Source organism: Neophocaena asiaeorientalis, unplaced genomic scaffold (genome assembly GCF_003031525.2).
Source record: "Neophocaena asiaeorientalis asiaeorientalis breed wild unplaced genomic scaffold, Neophocaena_asiaeorientalis_V1.1 scaffold534, whole genome shotgun sequence".
NCBI lineage: Eukaryota > Metazoa > Chordata > Mammalia > Artiodactyla > Phocoenidae > Neophocaena > Neophocaena asiaeorientalis.
Window position 1 is genome coordinate 1,037,396 of NW_020172826.1, and position 24,381 is coordinate 1,061,776.

At 37.7% G+C, this 24,381-nt stretch overlaps 1 protein-coding gene across 1 annotated transcript in view; it reads right to left on the bottom strand.

The window, feature by feature from the left end:
- The window catches only part of COL25A1 (collagen type XXV alpha 1 chain), a 466,880-nt gene that overhangs the window by 88,146 nt on the left and 354,353 nt on the right, over positions 1-24,381 (bottom strand). Inside the window, exons 11-12 of the mRNA XM_024741942.1 lie at positions 20,865-20,891; positions 18,266-18,310 (exon numbers count right to left, since the gene is read on the bottom strand). Of these exons, the coding sequence (XP_024597710.1) occupies positions 18,266-18,310; positions 20,865-20,891 (72 nt within the window). The remainder of the gene's footprint in view (positions 1-18,265; positions 18,311-20,864; positions 20,892-24,381) is intronic.

The following is a 24,381-nucleotide window of genomic DNA, read 5'->3' on the forward strand; positions in this document are numbered from 1 at the left end:
TGCACCCATAATCCCATCACTCTATCATAACTGTTTTCATTTTGTCCTGTTTCCTTCTAGTCGTTTAAATTTATACTTTCATATTTCAAGCAATTGTAAGCTTCTTACATAGTTTGACGTTCCGATTTTTTATTATTTTATACCACACGTTTGTTTTTACACAGTATTTGTGATTGTCTTGTGAATAGTTTATCATCTATCAAAGTCAGGTGTGATCATTTGTTTAAGCTGTCCCAAATTGCTGAATACTTAGGTTGTTTCCAATTTTTGCTATTAAAGGTAAATTAAAATAAACATCTATGTAAATATTTCTAAGTTGCTTTCCAAAAGGGATCTGAGATTTATCTGCTTTTCTAGGCATCCACTCTGTTACTTTTTCACAACTTCATCAGCATTGGATATCACAATTTTAATTACTTTTGTGGCTATTTTATTTTTTTTAATTTATTTATTTTTGGCTGCATTGGGTCTTCGTTGCTGTGTGCGGGCTTTCTCTAGTTGCAACTAGAGAAATGGCTTCTCATTGCAGTGGCTTTGCTTGTTGCGGAGCATGGGCTCTAGGCGCGCAGGCTCAGTAGTTGTGGTACATGGGCTTAGTAGTTGTGGTACTTCCACAGGGAAGTCCCTGTGGCCATTTTAATAAGCACAAATGAGAATTTACTGGGGCCGTTTTACGTTTATCACTTGTAAGGTTACATAGGTATGTAGCGAGATTTTAAAGCTAAAATGTGGGGCTTCCCTAGTGGCGCAGTGGTTGAGAGTCCGCCTGCCGTACCTCGGTCCGCGAAGATCCCACATACCACGGAGCGGCTGGGCCCGTGAGCCATGGCCGCTGAGCCTGCGCGTCTGGAGCCTGTGCTCCGCAACGGGAGAGGCCACAACAGTGAGAGGCCCGTGTACTACCCCCCCCCACAAAAAAAGCTAAAAAGTGAATAAGGCTGTTTCCTGAATGAATCAAGGGAAGATAAAAAGGAAACATGGCTCGTAACATTTTACCTTTGTAAAAAGTTACAACAAGAGAAATATATTCAAACTCAGATTAAGAGGTTATGGAACATACTGTTATTTTTCAAATTTAGTTTCCCAGGTTGTGTTAAAGGAATGTTACAGATGAAATGCTGCACAACTTTGAGTACCAAGGCCAAGCAGTGGGATTCTGGAAGGCATTAATTCATTCAACTAACGTTTAGTGAAAATTTACTATATGTTTTATTCTGAGCAGAGTGTTGCATGAGATATAAAGATGAAATAGACATGACAGGTACCTGTGCCCAGAGAGCTTGTCTTTGAGTGAGAAAAGAGATATCTACATAAATACCTTAAGAGGACATCTAATTGAGATGGAACTTTTTTCTTTGAGCAAAGTTTTCTTGCACTTCATAAAGAGGCATAATAAATAGAAATCAAAGGGAAGTCTTAATGAAGAATCAAGCGTATGTCATATTAATATTTTCTGGTATATGAGGACAAAATATCATGAGGCCTCTTCAAACAAAGTTACAATGATATTACTTTACTACGTAATATAGTAAAAAAGTACATATACAGAGAAATATATCAGAGAAGTATAGACCAAAAAAATGGGAATTGGGTTTTGTGCGTGTGGGAACTAGTCTCATGTTTACCGGATAATCTATTCATCTAGTTCTGAATGCATCTCATATTCACAACTACTAAGGACATTCCAAAGACAGCAGTGAAGCAAACTAGCAGCTAACATCTTAACTACAGGTAGATTGATAGAGTTTTCTCTCTTACGCTTTAAATTCTAGGGCTATTCCTAGTGTATTTAAGCTAAAAATAAGTTGAACTGACTTTTTTTTTTTTAAAGAAGATGTTGGGAGTAGGAGTTTATTAATTTATTTTATTTATTTTTGCTGTGTTGGGTCTTAGTTTCTGTGCGAGGGCTTTCTCTAGTTGTGGCAAGCGGGGGCCACTCCTCATTGCGGTGCGCGGGCCTCTCACTATCACGGCCTCTCCTGTTGCAGAGCACAGGCTCCAGACACGCAGGCTCAGTAGTTGTGGCTCACAGGCCTAGTTGCTCCGCGGCATGTGGGATCCTCCCAGACCAGGGCTCGAACCACGTGTCCCCTGCATTAGCAGGCAGACTCTCAACCACTGCGCCACCAGGGAAGCCCCTGAACTGACTTTTAAGAAGGATAACGCTGCTTACTTTCTTTCTTTCTTTCTTTCTTTTTTTTTAAACCAAACACTCTTTAGAACTCTAATGTAAAACATCACCCAAGGCTTTTACAGTTATTTTAGTTACTGCTATTCAGGGGCATCTTGAAAGAATACTTAACAATAGAAAGGAATGTCATTTTCCTACAAAATTGAGTGCTAAAGAGAAACAGGCCATTTAGCAGTAATACTGCTCCCTGTCACTTCAATCACAAAGGGTTACAGCTTTAAATTTTTAGCGTAGTATAATTTTACATTCACCTTGTCAATATAGCTTTGTTTCCTTTAAGTACTCCATTTTCAGGGAGAACTCATCTAAACAGAACTACATTTGTTCCCCCTTATCCTCTGTTTTGCTTTCCTTGGTTTCAGTTACCCATGGTCAACCAAGGTCTGAAAATATCAAATGGAAAATTACAGAAACAAACAATTCATAAGTTCTAAACTGTGTGCTGTTTCAAGTAGCGTGATGACATCTGGTGCATTCTGCTGCATCCCATCCAGGACGTGAATCGTCCCTTTGTCCAGCGCATCCTGCCCGTTAGTCCTTTAGTAGCCACTAAGTTATCTGATCGACCGTTGTGGTATCACAGTGCTTGTGTTTATATAATTCTTATTTTATTTAATAATGGCCCCAAATATGGGCCAATTCAGACGTTCTCTTACTGCCCCTAATTTCTAAATTGAACTTCATCATAAGTATGTACATATAGGAAAAAGCATAGTATATATAGGGCTTAGTACCCTCCTCGGTTTCAGGCATCCACTGGGGGTCTTAGAACGTATTCCCTGCGGATGGGGCTGGGGACTACTGTACAAGGAACATGAAACAGCAGCAGATGAAATGAATGATATTGAACATAACATGGTATCAGTCTTAAGGTTGTTCTACCACTGGAGTTGGTGGCGTTGGTGCCTGTGTGTAATAAAATAAAGACTAAAAACAGGCAGCATTGGTCACTGATACCTCTCTAAAGCCTTTCTTCCTGATTGTGACAGCGCATAGAAGGATCTCAGTGGCCTAAGTGGTGAGCAGAACCGGCCGCCAGCCATTTCTCTCCTGCAGGTAGTCATGGTGGGGAGTCGGGTGACCCTGTATGAGGCTTCAGAGCCTCAGAGGCTCTGGTAGCTATTGGGTAGATAACCCTTGGTAGAGGAAGAGTCTCTGAAGGCAGTGAGGTGCCCACAGGGACTTCCAGTTAGAACTATCTGGGGAAGAGTCAGGAAAATGGAGTTTCTGCTCTCCATTCATATTTATTTTCCCCCTCTCTAGTTCATTTAGTTTAGTCTTCCACCCTAGTCCCCTAATGCCAGGGAGGATGAATAGAAACTTGGGCGAAGGTAGGAGGTAGAAAATGACCAACATATTTTACCTTGAAATGTCTAGAAATGTAGCATTTTACCACACAAAACTATAAAATGAGAATCCTTGCCCCAAACCTCAAGTGTTATTAATGCTCTAAATAAATCCTTTGTCTTTTTGTACTCCAGTCCACTTCCATGAACTCCCAGGGGTACACACCCCTAGTTTAAGAAATTTGACTTAAGGGAGATCCAGTTTACTCTAATAATATTACAGCTTAGCTCCACCTTTTTACATGAGTTTGTGTGGGTTGACCCACTGAACTAATGCATCAGTTTTTTTCTATATATGTTGTCTCTCTCTCTCTCTCTCTCTCTCTCTCTCTCTATATATATATATATATATAATGTAAAATCAAAAGCACAACCCACTTGTATATTGGAGATTGTCAACCACTGCATTCAACAAGAAGCAAATCTCTGATGATGTTATAGTTCAATACATTTAGAACTGTACAACCTGGCATTAAATAGCACAAAGTAGAAGGACAAGTTGGAAACAAACACCAAAAATTAAGCCACACGGCCATAATGGAATCAGAGTAGTCCGTACTAGATTTTTATACTAGCTAAACCATAAATTGGTAATTTATTCGTTGTTGTTGTTTACAGATGTCTAGCACCAATGTATTTAGAATTTCAATGGAAAAATGTTCTCAATCCCACATTATTTGATCCCGTTTGCTCCCTAGGCAATTGTCCCACTTCTCTCTGACCACCCCCCGCCCCGTTTCCATGCCATAAAGACTGTGGTATGGGATGAACCCTGAAAATGAGCAGAGTTTAAACTCGTGTTGTCCAATATGGTACCACTAGCACTGGAAATAAGGCTAGTTTTTGAGATGTGATGTAAGCATAAAATACGATTTTGAAGACTCAGTTGTAAAAAAACAATGTAAAATGTCTTATTAATAATGTGAATACTATTAACCTTAAAATATTAATTTATATGATGTTGAAATGGTAGTTTTAGATATATTCAGTTAAATAAAACATATCATTAAAATTAATATTACCTGCTCTTTAAACACCTAAAAAATGTGGTTACTAGAAAATTCACATTTACATATGTGGCTTGTATTTGGAGTTGCTTTATGTTTCTATCAAACAGCATTAGTTTAAACCATAAAATTATATAATTATTAGAAGACACGATGAACCAGAAACCTTTAAAAGCAGGGAAGGAGCACATCGGTATTCAGTCAAGTCAATGTACAGCGAGACTTCATAATGGAGACGCCATTGTGGAGTTAAAATCCACCACTGGACTCTGCCAAGGAAGGTAGTGTGTGTGGGGTTGAGAGCGGAGGACTGCGCTGGAGCAGAGGCTGCTGAGGGGCCAGGGGAGCCACAGTTGGTGCGGGGGCAGAGGCTGACCCTAGGGACCTCCTAACCCACCTCCGTGCCACCCACCGGCCTCCACCATTCTCCTAACAGCAAGTCAATTTATAATTCCTCAACTTAAAATTCCTTCACTCAGTTCTCTCCAAGGCTGTCCCATCGCACTCGGAATAAGGGCCCCTGCAAGGTCTGGCCCTTGCTTCTCTGACCTCACCTTCTGCCACTCCAGCCACATTGAACTCTTTGTTTCAAGATGCTAGGCAGGAGTTGGCCCACAGTCTTTGCATTTGGGCTTCTCTCCCGCGGACCACCTTCCCTCTGATATCCAGGGATTTACTCTCTCATCTTCTCAGCCTTGGAGCAACTGTCCGCTTATTACAGGGGTTGCCTGGAATACCCACCACCACACACCACCACTCCCTATGCCCACCCATTATCTTACTTTGCTTTCTCCGCTGCACTAATTTCCACCTAAGGGAGAATTTTTTGGTTCCTCTTCCGTCACCCCCATCAGGATTGCCAGATTTGGCAAACAAAAATACAAGACACCCAGCTAAAATTTAATTTCGGATAAACAACAAATAATTTTTAATTAAGTGTATCCCAAACATTGAATGGACATATCACATGAAAAATGATGGGTTGTTTATCTGAAATTCAAATTTGATTGAGGCTTCTGTATTTTACTTGGCAACCGGATTTCCCACCCGCTCTCCACCACTAGAATACGAACTTTCCACACTGCCTAGAAACTGTACCTTAACACATAATAATTGTTCAGTACATCCATGTTGGAGGAATGGATGAACACAGGAGATGCGAATACATTAAGCCTATATGAAAATGTGAAGCCCTTACAGGCCTAGTAAGAGGTGAAGACAGCAAGACTTTTCTGCTGGGAAACTGGAAAAGACCTATAAATCTGGTGGCAAGAGATGGCTCTTTGTCTGGACTATGGCGAAAGACAGCGGTGAGAAAAGAGACAGGGACCCAGGAAAAAGATGGGAGAGATGTTAACCCAGCAGTGACATGTCCATGTCCCACAGGTCAGTCTGAAACAGAATTGAAAAGTAGAGGACTAGCCTGGGGTCAGTGAAGAGCAGGAGTTAGTGGAGAGGAGGAGTCCCGTAAAGGGCAGGATGCCGGGAATAAGCAGAACTTTCATTGTTGCCAAGGAAAAGCCCTGAGCCCCTCCAGGACTCTGTCAGGGCAAGAGTGGTCGCCTAGAGGACTGAAGGCTCCAACAGTTGTGCCTGTGGGTACAGAGACCAGGCCATTAGAAATATTTCTATCTGTTCGGTTATCTCCCCTCTTGCATCTGCTCCTTCCCTCGCCCCATGTGTCTCAGTGAAGGGCAACTAGTAGCTGGGGCAATGCTGGCTGTATAAATTATCACGTCATCTCAACTTTCCCAGAAAACTTACATGTGTCATCATTTACCTCATAAACTCATTCTAACAAAATTCTAACAAAGTGCTTCTCCCTAAGCAGAAGCACTCACAAAATAGGGCAATATATATATATATTTTCTCTTATTTTGGCTGCACCGCGTGGTACGCGGGATCTTAGTTCCCCGACCAGGGACTGACCCCAAGCCCCATGCAGTGGAAGTGCAGAGTCTTAATCACTGGACTGCCAGGGAAGTCCCAAGGGCAATATTTTAGTTGAAAGGAACCAAGCCAGCCATTCTTAATAGATGAAGAAACACATTCAGAAAGGGGAAGTACCTTTTCTAGAAGCAAAGAGCCGCAAAGAGGCAGATGTGAGATTAGAAACCAGGTCTTCCGATTCCCCATCTTGTGTTTCCTCTATCTGAGTAACTTGTGTCTAAAGAACTCATTCATATTTATTATGTTTCTTTTGTCTTTAATTTTTGCAAAAAATGAGAAAGCTGCTTCAGGAAGCCTGCAGTCTAATCCCACGTTTTCTACTTCTGGTCCTGGGACACAGAGCTAATTGCTTGAGCTTCTGTGGGGCTCAGCTTTTATTCTATGCAGTGTGTGGAGGGAGATTAAATGCTTACCCTCTCCCAGATGTAAAGGATTAAACTTTATTTTATTATTATTATTAGTTGTTGTTGGACTAAACATGTCAGTGGTGGCATAAAGAAAGATTCCTCAGACATCTGATTAAACTTGCCTCAAGTCCCGATTTCACCAGCTATGGAAGTCTAGGATTTGCTTTCCCACTACTCTGCTTGAGTTCTTACATCTGTATGTGTCATCTCTGTTTTGCCCCAGACCAATTCAGATGGGTCAGTTGGTTCTTCACCAGTTGCCTCAAGAAATTCACTCTCCTCAGGTTTTTTTTTTTTTTTTTTTGACATGACTCATTTTATTTAATTTATTTATTTATTAAAATTTTTTAAACATTTTTATTGGAGTATAATTGCTTTACAATGGTGTGTTAGTTTCTGCTGTATAAAAAAGTGAATCAGTTATACATATACGTATGTCCCCATATCTCCTCCCTCTTGTGTCTCCCTCCCTCCCACCCTCCCTATCCCACCCCTCTAGGTGGTCACAAAGCACTGAGCTGATCTCCCTGTGCTATGCGGCTGCTTCCCACTAGCTATCTACCTTACGTTTGGTAGTGTATATATATGTCCATGCCACTCTCTCAGTTCGTCCCAGCTTACCCTTCCCCCTCCCTGTGTCCTCAAGTCCATTCTCTAGTAGTTCTGCATCTCCTCAGGTCTTTTGGGAGCTCAGGATTGAATACCTGGGGTTCCTGAAAGGTGTCCCATCACAGAGCACTCAGACTTTCCTCATCTCTCTGCCTTCTCCTCTCTCCCCCTTCCACCTCACGTTCCTCCTTCCTTCCCTCCTTCCTCAACCATCCTGGGAATTCAGCTTCACTGTCTCTTATGTGGAGCAATTCAGTAGTCTTTAGCTCCTACTTGCGTACTCAATGCCTAATGCTTCTTCTGTTTCTTTCCCGGAGGCAGAGGCTTTGTTACTTGGTGAAAGAGAAACAGAAAATTCTTTGAGCTTTCTGTTGAGTTGAACGGGCATCCCTGTAGGGGAGTTTTGTCTCGTTTATCCAGTCAGCAAAGTCCCTCCCTAAAATTAAAATCTCTTTGTCCACCTTGGTAATATGAATAACAGTAGAAAAGTAGACCCTTCTATCAGCCAGAAACTTAATGAAAATATTCTAATTTCAGATAATTTACTGAAATGGGTCCTAAACTGATTAAAGTAATACCTAAACTAAACCTAATAACCAAACCTTCATTATGCTTTTAAAAAAAGTACAAATGTCTAAAATAAGGAAACATGAGAGTTGTATCAATAGTGCTATAGTATGGACTATTTCAGAAATAAGTTTGTGCTTAACACTTTTATTCACGTTTTTTGTACGGCTAACGTAGACAGAAATGTACTAGATATAATTTGAACACAGAAATTCAAATGCAAAGAGATAGCTAAGAATTTAGGGGTCACAGAAAATAGCTAAGTTGAGTTTATCTGGATGAAATTTACAGGGGAGAAGAATGATCTGCCTTGAGCACACCCCTAAAATGTGAAGGTCTAGGGAGAAGTACACAAGGATGATCCCCCATCTCAACCCTCCCTGCTAATGTCTTCCCTTCTCTTCCCAACCCCAGTTCTCTTATTCATCAAGAAGGGACTTTGGGGCTGCGTGTGGACACCACGGCCTGCAAGCTCTGTCCAAAGCTCCCCACCAATAGCTGCTCTAGGCCCCTCACAGGTGTACAGGCACACACGTCAGCTGTGTGGTTCACCCTTGGGAAAAATGGACCTGGGGAAGAGGCCACTACGGGCAACGGAAGCAGACCCAGCACAACGGAAGCAGGAATTCTTGAGTTCTGGGTACCTGGGCTGTGATCTAGAAGCAGGGATCTGGGCTTTGAGTGGGCGTGTCTCCTTGGCCCTGTGGACTTTTCACCCCGTGGGGACGGACCCAACATAAGAGGGACAAAGGAGGGTGAAGAGAAACACTGCCTGGGCCTAAGGGAAACACTGTGCAGTATTCCCTTTTAAATAACTTATAAAAGGTGCAAAAGTCACCAAAAACCAGCTTGGGAACATGATGTCACAGTGTGGGGTGGGGGTCTCTTTTATGTGTATCAGAGATATTGTTCTCTGCGTGTACTCTTATGGAAAGAAAAGATTAAGAATAAAGACATGTTTTAGGAAGACAAAATATCAAAATGGATGAAGGGGGTATGTGACCTGGAAGAGGATGCTAGGACTGGGATAAGTCAGATACAACACACTTTGTTCAGCTCTCGTGTCTTACACGAATCCCTTGTAAATTAGATAATTAGTGTTTATTGCAACTTTGTGCATGACTAGGGCTGCTAGAAAAGGAACTGCAGTGGCAATAGCTAATCAGCATCTGATATTCCCCTAGTGCAGGAATGAGGAAGAGGCGGGGACTTCTGTGTATCCAATGACAAAGAAACTCAAAAGTGGTATTGGATGTTTGGGGAAAGACTCTCATTCACTCTCTGGATGTAGATAGGAAAGAATGAAGCCCCAGGCATGATTGGCAGCCACCTTCCAACCAAGAGGAGAGTAGGAATTAGAGTGAAGGCAGCAACGTGAAAGACAGAGTGACAAGATGGAAGAAATGGGTTTTTAGTGATGAGGTTTAGGTGCCAGGACAAAGCAACGCTGAAGCCTGCATGAGTGCTGGACCTTCAAGTTACATGACCAATAAATACCTTATTTTAAAAACTAGTTCTGTTAAGTATTCTATGACTTGCAACATAACATGCCCTTGATAATATACCCTTTCTTAAAGTTTAAAAACCCAGGTAATTTCTTCTTTCCTAAAGTATAGTTCCTAATAATAAATCTATGTATAGTTTGAATGATAAATTATTCTTTTCACTTGGAAGAGATGTGCCTAATTATTCATAGAAATGGTAAGTGGTTATGTCTTAACGGGAAAAACTCTAAAGATCAGTGAAAAGTAGTAGAAAGAGATAATAGTTCTTACTAACATTCACTTATACAGCCAGGAGGTTTCTGAGTCATGGAGTTCTTAATGCCCCCAATTCAAAGTGGAAAATAGTCTGCTCTATTTTAATAATGTTTTAAAATAAACAGTTAACATTCTATACTTCCTTTATTTTGTCCAATTAAACTTTGAGGTGAAAAAACAAATAAACAAACAAACAAAAACAAACTTTGAGGTGAACACGACAATCTTCATTTGACAGATGAAGAAACTAAAGCTCAGAGAAGGAAAGTAACTTGTCCAAGATCACACATATACTGAACAGCAAAGATGGAATTTTCTGAATTAAAAATCCACACTCTTAACAGTTGGAGCCAACAAACTGGCTTTGAAGTTGAACTCTACCGCAAATACCTGTGACCCTGGGAAAGATATCCTTTCTGCGCCTTGGTTTCCTCATTAATGAAATGGAGATAATGATAGTATCCACTTCATAGAATTGCTGTGAGGAATAAGTGAGGTAAACTTAGGACAGTGCCCGGCAGTTAGTAAATGCTAAATACATGTTAGTGTTACATACTGCACTCTTCTATTCTCTGCATTGGGCAGAGAAGACAGAGAAGGAGATCCTGAAAGAAATTCAATTTCTCCTAAATTAACCCCACTGATGCTGTTTCGTAATTGGGTAATGGTTCCTATGCCCTTGGCAATGTGGCCTAGTATCAAAGAGATGGAATTGGGTAAATGTTAAGCTGTTATGATTGTCACAATAAGTTATTTCATTGCAGCCTTATTTTTAATGCAAATTTCAAAATCAAGAATGTCATTCAGAGACCAGATCTAATGATACAAGAACAGGCTCTGTGATTTATATTGACTTACTATTTTAGCGGTAAGAAACTTGGAAAAAAAAGTAGTCCAAGATGAATACAAAAACCCTAAAGTGGTTAATAATATGGTGTTTTAGGAACAAAATTCTAAGACCAAGGTTGTCTAACTTGAACTGTAAGTACTGCAACGTAGTGATATTTTCTCTTCCCTTTACCAACTGCTGTTCACTGAGTTGCACCTAAAGTCGCCTATTCAGGGAAGGACTACTTGACCCTTTTGCACCAGGCCAGGCTGTCCTGTGCTCCTCCGCTGTAGTACTTAACAGCATTGTCATTTAACAGATCTTTAGTATAACTTCATATAATGTCCTTATTCACCACAGGCTGAAATTCCATGAGGCAGAGACAGCATTAATGTCCGTGCTCAGAAGGTGCCTTGTACTTAGTAGTAAAGGCTGAAAAAGATTTGTTGAATGGAAGATTGAAGGAACTGGTAAATAAATCAATGAAAACGTTTAAGGTAAGTTTTTTTTAAAAAATCACCAGATTATATATGCAGTTTAATCAGATCTGGTAAATAATATTTTGGTGATCTCATCTATAAAATATAGTGTCTTTTCAACTAAAATGGAAAATAAGTGGACTTGATGATGTCATAATTCATTCAAACACATTTCCCTTGTTGCTTTGTTTTGCAACAGTCTGTGATCAGCTTTCCTTCCTCTCACACCCCTTCCCCCACCAACACCATTTCCTCAACTACTTAGTCTTCCCTCTCCCAATATTACCCTTTAGCAGAATGATAACTAGTAGTAACTTTTATAGTAACGTGCCTAAATGAAGTCAGGGGGAAAGTGTTTTTTTAAAAAAAAATTACTATAGTTGCTTTACTTCAAGCCAGCATTACAGTACTTCTTTCAACCAACTTTTTATCTCCTTGTAAAAGAACTTAAAATTAATTATATAAAGAACAGAAATAGCTTTTGTTTCACTCAACAAGTAAAATTGAGTGAAAAGTCCCTTTAAGAGTAAGCTCGTATATAAAAATGCCCGAGAATATATGTATAGAACTCAGGGATGATGTGATTTTACTATATGAAAGATCCTGTATATGAATTGCCAACACGCACATGAAAAGATGCTCAACATCACCAATCATCAGGGAAATGCAAATCAAAACCACAATGAGATATCGCATCACACCTGTCAGAACGGCCATCAACAAAAAAGACACGAGATAACAAAAGCTCATGAGGATGTGGAGAAAAAAGAACACTTGTGCACTGTTGGTGGGACTGTAAATTGGTGCATCCACTATGGAAAACAGTATGGAGGATCCTCAAAGAATTAAAAATAGAACTACCACATGATCCAGCAATTTCACTTCAGGGAATATATACAAAGGAAATGAAAACACTAAATTAAAAAGATACCTGCACCCCATGTTCACAGCAACAGTACTTACAATAGCCAAAACATGGAAACAACCCTAGTGTCCATCCACAGATGAATGGATAAAGAAGTTATGGTGTATATACATATACAATGGAATATTGTTCAGCCATAATAAACGAGGAAATACTGCCATTTGTGACAACACGGATGGACCTTTAGGGCATTATGTTAAGTGAAATAAGTCAGACAGAGAAAGACAAAAATACTTTATGATCTCACCTTTATGTGGAATCTAAACAAACAAACAAACACAAACAACAAAAAAACAAACTCACAGAAAAAGAGATCAGATTTGTAGTTCCCAGAGGTTGGGGCTTGGAGGTTTTGGGTAGAGTAGGAATTGACAGAAGGTGACCACTTCAGGGAGGTGACCTTCCCCAAAGGTACAAACTTTGGATTATAAGATGCTAAAGATGTAATGTACAACATGATAACTATAGTTACCATTGTTGTATGATGTATATGAAAGTTAAGAGAGTAATCCTAAGAGTTCTCATTATAAGGAGAAACTTTTTTCTTTTTTTTTTTCTTCCATTTCTTTTTATTGTTATCTATATGAGATGGTGAATGTCAACTAAACTTATTGTGGTAGTCATATCACTATATGTGTAAGTCAAACCTTTATGCTATATACCTAAAAATCATACAGTGATATATGCCAATTATATTTCAATAAAATTGGAAAAAAGAGAAATATCCTGTAATAGGAAAGTGATGATGTTTCTTCAAGAAGATAGAAAGCATTCTATTATCATAGTTACCAGAGAAAACACAGTCATGTATTCTTAGAATTCTAATGCACATAGTCACTAACTTCAAAAGGCAGAAAAATTAATAAAAATAATTTAACTCTCAACTTTAATCTGCAAAGTATTAAATTGCTGTAAGACAATTTCCCTAAACTATCAATTAATCTGGAATCAAACATCAATCACTTCATTTACTAGCTATATCTTCTCTTAAAGTCTAAAATTGGAAAGTTATAAATATATTGGGTAATAGATCACTGGGTAAATTTATGCTACCTAGTCAGGATATAATCAGAACTACAACATACTTAAATCCTTCAGGAATTTAACTCAGACATTTTAATGATAAAGTCAAAGGTAGGAAAAGAAAAGAGTTCATTTAGTGGTTACAGAAAGTGAATAAGGGATAAAAAATATTGAGTTCGTTGTATATAGCTCACTGTATAGACTTGAATCAACAGCTTGACCTTTGGAAGTCTGAGAGCTTCCATTTATCTGTTCTCTAAATATACTTACAGTAAAAATGCCATTAGAAGTATGCTGTGAGGATTAATGTCAGTGGAGAACTGTGAGACTCATGGATAAGAGATGAAAAGGAACTCTTAATACCACAGCTATAAACTAATTAAATTTTAATGTTACTTAAAAATCATACAGCTATCTGGGATAGATTCAAGATGATACACTAATATCAATATTTTATTTATATTGTATTGTGAAGTTTTAAATATAATAAACTATAGAAAGTATTTGAAAAATACATGAAACAAGATCATGTGATATTTATCTTTTGCTTTGGAAGCAAAACTATGACTCTGGATCCTCAGAAAAATTCTAACTTGCTTAGACAAAATAATTTGCTTTTAATCCTGAAACTCTTTAACATTAATTTTATGGTAACAGAGACAAGGATGTGACAGCTGCACAAAGTAGACCTTTAATGTGCCCTATCATTACCCCCAGATCTTTTCCCCTATGGCATTTACACAGTGCTGGGCACTGCTTGCTATTCAAATATATTGTCATAATGATGATTTATTCTTATGTATGCCAATTAAAGTGAAAATGTGAAAAGAGTAGAAAAAAAGCAGTGTTCTAATAACACCTATTAAGAGTTGATATATAGATATATATATATCTATCTATATTTAAATATATATAATATATAAATATATATACAAACACAAATTATATACATAATACATATATAAATATATAGAGAAACAAAAATTACAGACAGCAATTTATTTTGTCAAAGGGTTCTTTAGTCTAAAAAATGCTTCTACCACAAAATAATTTTAAAGCCCACCTCTCCAGTATCTAAGTAGGGTTTAATTGACAAATATTCAGATATACATCTCTTCATATATGCATGTGTGTGTGTGTGTGTGTCTGTGTGTGTGTGTGAGTGTGTGTGTGACAGAGAGAGAGAGAGAGAAAGAGAGAGAGAGAGAGAGAGAATGAATGAAGGGGCACAAATAAAAGGTTTATAATATCTCTGAACCAACAAGATCTGTTCATGAGAATTACAGAAATTTTTGTGCCCAGTGCAATTAGCCAGAAGCAAAGAAGGCAACAGTTTACTTTTTTAGGTGAGACCTAGCATTACATTTACCCTAACTGCTTTGGCTATTGGGAAGAAGTCCAAATTATGGAAACAACTGCTTTCAGAACTGGAGACAGACAATGCTAGAAGCCGGTTGAATTGGAAAAGAGACTTGGGTGACTTTTTGTGGATGCACAGTATCTCTTAGAGACTTAGAAATAAATTAGTACAGCCCCTTCTCTCATTCTGCAAATGGAGCCGCCTGGAGCCTAGAGAGGAAGAGGAACTTTCAAAGCGGAAGAGCACAGAATATCTCAACTCCAGGTTAGCGCTCCTACACGACCCCACACCGGTGACTGAGCTTCCGAAATAATGTGAGATGTGTCTTCCTCTTTCTCTTTCCCTTATCTATAGTATTTGTATTCCAACTACTGGGAATGGGGTGCATCAGTGAAGAAAGAGTCAGGGGAGACAGAAATATTTTACCTTCATGTGTGACTTTGCATCTTCATTTTCTTCCCATCATAAATTCAACTGGCTTCACTTCCTTCTTGAGAGTAAGCCTAGGGCTCATTTGTTGAAATTCTTGAAGTGTGATAGTACTACAGATACTTGATAATATTTATTGAGCCCCTACTACATTATGTTCACTTAGATACATTATCTAGTTAATACTGCAAAGTCTATATTAATATGTTACACTGGAGCCTTAGAAACATTTAAGTAACCTGCCCAAAGAAGGACAAGGACTTGAAGGCTTCTCTCTCGGACTGCAAGGACCACATACCACATCACCTCCCACTTTTCAGAGAAGGGTGCTTAGTAGCCCTTGATAGATTGTGATGCCAGAAGGGGCTAGATTGGAGTTGAATGCCACGTTACTGCTTATGTAAGTCTTTTTTCCCAGTACGATCTGAAGAACTGGAGGACCATTACACAAATAAGAAATATTCAGATTAGCAATCAAGTTGACCAAAATTTAAAGAAAAATAATGTAAAAAAAAATGTCATCATCAAGTTATTGGCCAAAGCCAAACACCAATTTTGTCAATCTGAATGGATGGGAAATATTTTAGGGGTAGACTAACAAAATATTTGCTTAAACCAGTTTCTTTGTTTTTACAAGAGAGAAATCTTTTGATTTTCTAGTTGTTATTTGCCATGTTCCTGATGGCTTAGAAATCATATTGATCCTTAACCATTACTTGAAAATGATCTTCTAAGCATCAAAAGTACTTCTTTGGAAAAAGTGAAATTGTGATGTGCAAAAAATTTTTTTTCTTATGACAGTTTAAGGACATCGAGGTGCTTTAAAAAATGATTAATGTCATTGTAAGCTCTCTTTCTGGAAAATAAATTCTAGAGAACCAAGATACATTTCATAGGTTTAAGTATAGAATTATTACTCCACTTTCAACTTTGTTTTTACTGTCTAAATGATCTGCTTTTTCAGTGGACTCATGTTTTTGCACCTTATTGTCCTAAAGATGATGTAACAAGTATTACAAATGTTAGATAATGGCTAGGATTAACACAAAGTTTTAGTTAAGTTCTATGGAGTAGGAAAAAAAAATCTTGAACTACACTTTGCTGATACCTTCATAAAAGTATGAAATCATTTAGCTTCCCTAGGTTTTACAGAAAACACTTTAAAAATGCTATAAAGATGTATAACAAGACATAAAACTGCAAATATTAACTGTGTATTTCCTTGAAATATAAGTTAAACTTGGTGAGTAGGACAAGAAAATGTCACATTCCTTTCTCTTGCTAAGGAAATTGCATATTTCCTTTGCAAAAATAAAGAATATGCAGTCTTCATAAGCATATATGTGACAGTTTTAAAGTTGTTTTGTTTCAGGCTAAAGGTTTCTACGAATTTTCACGATTGTCTCAAAGTTGGAAAAAGAAAAGAAAAAGAGAAAGCGAAACATTAACCTTAGGCATACAAGTTTTGTTTTTCACCAAATGTTAAAAACAGCATTTATGTTATATGCCTATTTTGTCCTTTCTAAATATTATCTTGAGTTACACAGTTTTCAAATTCTTCAGAGAATGAATACACTTTCAAATTTTTGCTTATGTTTCCCTCCGTAAGCTGCAATATTCTAAATAGAAAGTTAAGCTTCTGTCTTTACCAGGATTTGTGAAGCGAATGGATATACATTTTACCAAGTGGAAAATAGGGCTGTGACATGGGCATTTAACTAGCCCAGTATTTGATTTGTGGACCACAGGCTACCATAAGATTTGGCTGACAACACTAATTTCACTTGGGAATTGAGAAATTCTGGAAAAAGAGAGTCTCTTAAAACATAGGTCAAGGGATTCCCTGGTGGCGCAGTGGTTAAGAATCCACCTGCCAGTGCAGGGGACACGGGTTCAAGCCCTGGTCTAGGAAGATCCCACACGCCGCAGAACAACAAAGCCTGTGTGCCACAACTACTAAGCCTGTGCTCTACAGCCCGCGAGCCACAACTACTGAGCCCGCGCGCCTGGAGCCCGTGCTCCACCACAAGAGAAGTCACCGCAATGAGAAGCCCGCGCACTGCAACGAAGAGTAGCCCCCACTCGCTGCAACTAGAGAAAGCCTGCGGGCAGCAACGAAGACCCAACGCAGCCAAAAATAAGTGAATAAGTAAATAAAATTTTTTTAAAAACCCAAAAACATAGGTCAATCAAATTTCCAGAATTTCACTAAAATGAGATGAAGGAGAAGTTTAATAGTAATATCAAACATGGTCATAAGGGCTTTATGTCTATTTCCTCATTAAGCCTCACATTAACCTTATTAGGTAGGAGTTGCTACCGTCTCCCTTTTACAAATGAGGAAACTGAGGCCAGAGAATTCAAGGACTTTGCCAAAATTCACACAGTCTCTAAGTGGCAGACACATGTTCTTAGCCACTCAGTAGGTTTTAAATTGTTATTGTTTATGTCTCATTGGAGAAGAAAATGTGGACAACATGGGAGAGGTCACAAGGAAGTCTGTAAGGGTTGGGCTCCCTATGATTTCAGAAATCAATTCAGAGTGCATGGATTTAAAGTCCTCTGGGAAGACAAGCTGATGAGCCACAGGATTCCAAAGGGCCAGTCCAAAAGCTCTGAGGGAGACAGGAAAGTCCCTAGCTCAGCTCTTTGGCTCCTGGTAGATGGGCCCAGATAGCGGCTTTGGTAGCCACCACAATGGCTTTCCTGGTCTCTGCAGAAGTTCCAGATTGAAGGGAATCTCAGCAGTGTTGAGGAGCACAGAATATCAGATCCACCTGTGGGATACAGCTAGCTGCTTTGTCCAGCTGCAAGTATGTTGCACGAATAAATGTACACAGGCACATAGATATGTCTATGCAGAGCTGTGGGTTCTTTTTTCCTTACATTTTTTCCCTTCATTATTAACAGTACAATAAAGAGCTTAGCAAGTCTAACTCCTAAATTTTGCTTAACAGTAAAAACAGCTTGCTTCTGAATTCACAAGATTCCAACAGGGTCCCTCTGTAGGAATAACTTTTGTTAATGAAAGAAATAATGTATATTAGCCTGCCATGACAAGAATAAACCAGAGTGCATTTTATCACAATTAATGTTAAACACAGCATGTTTTGTACTCCAAATATATTTATGAGAAACATATAGTTGTGTCTCATACATACCAAAATAAAATGGAAAATTTTCTAAGAGTTTCTGGCTATTTAATGCACTAGTTTAAAAATTAAACTAATTTGATCATTTGCCCCATAATATTCCTATATTTTAAAAGTATATGTAATATTTTTATGAGCACATAAACTTATTACCAACATTACTGGCTAGAAAAACTTTGTGATTTTAATCCTCTCCAAATGATCAAAAGTAGTATATTCTATAGAACTCACCTTTTGCCCATTCATCCCTGGAATTCCAGGTGCTCCAACAGAACCCTGAGTAGACACATGATTGAAATAAATTGATATCATAATCACAAAATATTTCAATTCTAAATTTATATTGTATCAGTTATGTCAGCCATAACTTTACCTTGCTAAAAACATGTCTGGGAGGCTGTTTTTCAGATCTTATCTACCGTGTTCAAATATACAATAATGTAAACAGATTCATCAAGCTTTTCCAAAAACCATTAAGTTAAATTTAACCACGTTTGTAAATATCTACTTAATGCTAATATGATTTTAAAGAAATTCGCATCATAAATTGAGATTTAGAGCTATCAGAAGGCCACATAGCTCTAAATTTGGGTGCTTTTAATAAACATGGCATGGACATATATACACTACCAAATGTAAAATAGATAGCTAGTGGGAAGCAGCCACGTGGCACAGGGAGATCAGCTCGGTGCTTTGTGTCTACCTAGGGAGGGTGGGAGGGAGATGCAAGAGGGAGGAGATATGGGGATATATGTATATGTATAGCTGATTCACTTTGTTATAAAGTAGAAACTAACACACCATTGTAAAGCAATTATACTCCAATAAAGATGTTACAAATAAATAAATATGTAAACACACACACACACACACAAAAGAATTAAACTTGCCAGGGCTTCCCTGGTGGCGCAGTGGATAAGACTCTGCGCTCCCAATGCAGGGAGACCGGCTTTGATCCCAGGTCAGGGAACTAGATCCCATATGCATGCTGCAACTACGAGTTTGCATGCTGCAACTAAGGAGCCTGCCTGCCGCAACCAAGGAGCCCTGGAGCCACAACTAAGGAGCCCACCTGCTGCAGCTAAGACCCAGCGCAACCAAATAAATAAACAAATATTAAAAAAAGAGAATTAAATATGCTTAGTTTCATCTGGAAAAAGCCTAGCAGTAGCAGTAACTCCTGAATTTCATGAAATTAAATAACATAAAATGAAAGGTAATTAAAATAACACCCACTTGCTCCACAGTTAGACAAATAACGGACCCATGTTGTAAACTCAAATTTGTTGTATTTGAAAGCATTTCCCTGAGACTCTCAGGGAGTGTGTTTAAACCACATGAGTGTGAATACATCTTCCAAAGTAGACTAGAAAGGATGTTGCAAATGGTAAACACCAGCTAGGAACAACACAACTTCTACACATAAAATATTACCTTAAGTGTGTGTGGGTGTATGTGCACGCACGCTTGGAAATGTGCACACATGCGCTGGGGTGATTACAATGATTGGACATAGGTGGTTGAACTGAGAATCAGAAAGCTAATTACTACCTGAGAAAATCTGACATTTAACTGGATACAGAAACATTAACAAATGTTTTCAAATAGTGATTTCCCTTCACGCACCTTCCTTTGAGGCTCTGTAGAAACCATTTTTAAATAGGATGTGCTTATTTTTTTGTTTAGCACTAGAAAACAGATTTTTCTTAGTAGCTGTATAATATTAAATTTCTTTAAGAATAATGGAAAAAAATTAAAATAGTAATTATAAATCTAAAACTGCTCTAAAAAATAAAGTTTATTAAAAATATAGTCAGTACATGCAAAACAAATTGAGATAGCAAGTTCCTTAGTGCTTTCTTGGTGATTATATTGAGTGGCTCATTAAAGGACTTCCCGAAGCCTGAGGCAGTAATTTCATCCTGGTCGCATGTGGATTAGGGTAGCTTTACAATTTCACACCATACTTAATAGAGACATTATTGCTAAGGACAAATTGTTCCTATACACAAGTTGTCTCACAACGCATTGGCTTTTACTTGGTTTGTGGGATTATGTTTCAACAGATGCCACATGCCCAAGCTTGGGGGATAAAACATCTCTAACTTTGATGGATTCCAAAGATAAAGAATAATCACTTTTCCACCTGTTGTAATACAATTATTTTCTTTAGTTTTCCACAGGTTAAATATTCTTTTTTGTCATCTTTATGGGGTGGGAGGTGTGATGGGGAATGGGGACTTAGTGATATTTTATTGGCAAAGGGCCATCTACCTGCTACTGATGTACTGATGTAATTTTAGAAGTGCTAGACCTTCTCCATCAGAATGTAAAGGGTCAATTCTGACGGCTCTGGATAACGTTGAAATGACAGTCAGGAAGCCAGCTTTTGGGCTACCTCAGCAAAGGAAGACACTAGTGGACCACTTAAATATAGCCACCAAGCAACAAGAATGTCCTTTGTTCTGGTCTAACAGTCATTTAACAATCACATATTTGTGCAAGACCATGCAATTAATTTGCAATGTCTTATGACCCTTCACATTCTAAGTTTTCTCATGATGTTTTACAAGGATTTGAATTAAAACCTCAATAACCTACAAGTTTGGCAAACAGCTTAAAAAGAGTCTGCTCTGGATTTATTGACTTTTCTATAATGGAGTCGATTAGAAATCTAATGGCTAACATTACATGACCGTATTTTTAGAAAGCAGAATCCACAAACCAGACTGCTTTGGCATGACTTACAGTAGCTAATTCCATTCACTTCTCTGACTAGCCATTAGGCGATGGGAGTATAATTACCTTCACAGTATTATTTATACTCTACCTTTTGTCCTGGAGACCCCAGAGGACCCTAGGAAAAGAAAAACAATTCAATAAACATAATATTGCAACCATTTAAACTTAAATGACTGATTAAAACTGTCCTATTCTGTAAGGTTCTATTGATATTTGTCATGCTGAAATATGGTGATGTTTTGTACATCAAGGAAAATGAAAATTTTCGGTTGGAAGTGCACAATGGATCTTTTCTTCTCTCTTGTTCTCTTTTGAAGAACGTTAAGCATATGCAGTAGGATTCTGATTTTTTCCTTTAAAAAAAAGGGTCACAACATTGTAAATCAACTAGATTTCAACTAAAACGAAACAGAAAGAATCTTTGCCATTCCAGCGCATCTGTTTCTTCAGATACCTGCAAATCTATCACATCAGTCTCATATAGAAGGCTGGAGATGTTGCTACTAGAAGCACTTAAAATGCAACGCGGTTCTCAGCACACTGACACGTTCTATGACTTCTGCATCTGCAAAACTTCAGGAAGCAGATTTGCAAAGGAAGTCATCGAATGGCATTACAAAGAAACATGTTTTGCTCTATTCTTCCTCTTATGAAATGTGGCCAACTGACCAGCCCAAAAACTTGTTTACAAACTAGGCGATGCCAAGGTCAGTTGTGGCATGTAGTGTGCACCAGAAAAGGGAACAAAAGATGCTGTCAGCTGTTGCATAAACTGTGACACTGGGGCAGGGGAGGAGAGGAGAAGAAATGTAATATTTAGGAAGACGAATGGGAATATTTACATTTAAAATGGAAATGTGGCAGTTCTGAGGTTTAGCAATATTTTGACCACAAAGTCAGTGTTGGAATTCTGTTGGCTTTATTTAGAGCGAGGCATGCTTTGGGATGGTAGAAAAGAGCACAAAGAGAGCTGTAATTCTGACTTTTGATGTCTCTTTTAAATAAAAATATTAAGCACTTTTCTTCCAATTCTTTCAAAAATACTTTTAATTTCAGTATATTTTAACAAAGTTACAGGTACTCTATCATTCCATGTAAAAAGCTCTTTATTCCATTACATTAAACTAACGGCTAGCTTATTTTTAATGTGTGACATTTCAGTTAATCAGCATCTTACGTTCAGACTATAACATAAAAAAAGGACTAGCGTGGTAATCAGAGGAAGAATTGGTCATGCATACTTTTTTAATTAAAAATACACAACATTTAGGAACATTCAGAGAATCTGTTCCTCATAAATTATTTTGTAATCCTCACAGGAAGACTAACAATTTCCTCATATAATCAGCTTTAGGTTACTGAAAGTGCACTGTGAATATCACCTTTATAGATTCCTTTTTTAAAATGTAGGATGTAGTTTTATTGACTCGGTGACACTGAAGGCAAGGACATCGAATGTTAGACATATGAAAAAATTAATACTGGCCTACAAGCCTAGGAACTGCAAGAAACTGAATTCTTTTCTTTTTCCCTTTTTATTACAAAAAATTTAAAACACAATAAAGGGTAGGGAGAGTAATATAATGTACACCCATGTATCCATCACTTATATGTAACAATTGTTAAGATTTTGCCATATATATTCCTTTTCAATTTACTCAACCTTCTTAATGAGCTTGTTATCTCATCTATCTGTGTGGCCTGACCTTTTCTCCGCTTATCTCACTCCTTCAATTTAAAATTCTCCCCGTCTTAGATTTTGCAGAGAACACAGAGGCTGTCAGGCATAAATTCCCCCAACATCATGTCTCTCATCAACTCAAACCCATGTGGCCCTCCTTACTATATCAGAGGAGGAAGATGCTCTCCTCCCACTGGGCAAATGCATCCAGTAGACTCTGGAATCCATCCTTGCCTTCGCCCTCAGGGCTCTTTCTCAATCAATTATCCCTGCATCTGTATCAGAGCCTCCCACTCTGCACCGGTTCCTTCCCCTTAGCACATAAACATGTGTAATCATTTCCTTACTTGGGTAAATTGTTTGGGAAGTGAATGTTAATGCTAAGTAAAGGCAGAATTTGGAAGCTGTAGTGATAGGAGATCTGAGAGTGAAGAAAAGACTTGGGTTTTATCATTGCCTATGATTCCATTTTTCCTAGTGTCTCCAGAGTATTCCACTTTTTAAAATGTTGATGTTAGAGAGGAAATCATATAACAAAAAGTACATTAATTCAATGTTTAGACTGAGAATGTATATGTTCAATGCAAACAGGTTTGTTTCCCACTATAAACCTAACTGCCACTTGAAAAAGTATTGTTCACTAAAATTGGGCATTTCATTACATTGATGTATAACCCTGGAAGGGAATATTTCAGGTTAAAATAAGAGCAAATTTTAAACCAAATGTTTTAACTAGAGATGAACATATCTGGTATTTTCTAATCTGGTCTTTGCTGCATGATCACAGTAAGTCAGAGATTTAGAAAGATTACTCACAACTCTGAAATCTATGAAATTATATTAGTTGTATATTTTAACACAATAGTTAAAAAAAGTCAAAGGATGGCTCTAAAAAATAAATATATTATTTTTCTCACTGTTAGAAAACTACGGCCATTTTTGCTAAACTCCAAAAATAAAAGCAGTTTTAAAGACAATATTAATTTTGAATTGTGAATACATATCTTATAAATTTTCATAACTATGTTGCCAAGGATATATCCTCAGCTACCAAAAATGTGCATATACTCCTTTGATCTCGCTGGCAGGAAAAATGGTAACAAGCCAAAGATAGTGTCATTGTTTTAGAGAGGAACTGAGAAAAAGCAATGTTGAATATAAGGCACAGACATACATTCGAGTAAGTACACACACACACACACACACAAATAGCTATTTTGATCAATATTTTGCTCATGTATATATTTTTTGAGCATTCTCTGATTAATAATCCCATTATATATCTGTGACATTGTGGTCATAAATTTAAGCTTACAAATGAAAGCTTCACTGATCAAAAACTGATTTTGAAGTTAGGGTATGCTACTACCAGTTGGTTAAGATGTCTACATTTGAGTACTTTTGTAGTTTCTAGTACAAATACAAATTTATAAAGGAATGGGTAAATGTCATAGAACCACTGACTGACTTATCTAATCTTTCTTAAACTTACTTATATTCTCAGCCTGAATAATGACTTGGATGAAGAATGTCATATATTCATTATTCACTTGTCAAGCTAGTGTATCTTATTTTTCCTAAAATTAAAACTAGTTGTTCTAGTATTCTAAGATTTCTAAAATAATTCCATTATTGTTATCCCCATGTCTTAAAAAGTTTGAATCAAATAGTCTTCCAAACCAAAGAGTCAATCTTTTTAGTCCATTTTTATCAATCGATGAATTGCTCCTTTCTTAGGTATTTTCTTGGCGGGCACTTTTATATTTGCATATACTTTGCAGACGACCAATTAAGATGAGAATAATCTGGTCCCTTTTATTTTCTGTAATCATTTCTTTGTATATGTCTCAAGATTGGAAACTGTGTAATATACAGAATCTTAACATGTTAAACTATATTTCTTTAAGTTTAACTCCAGAAGCGT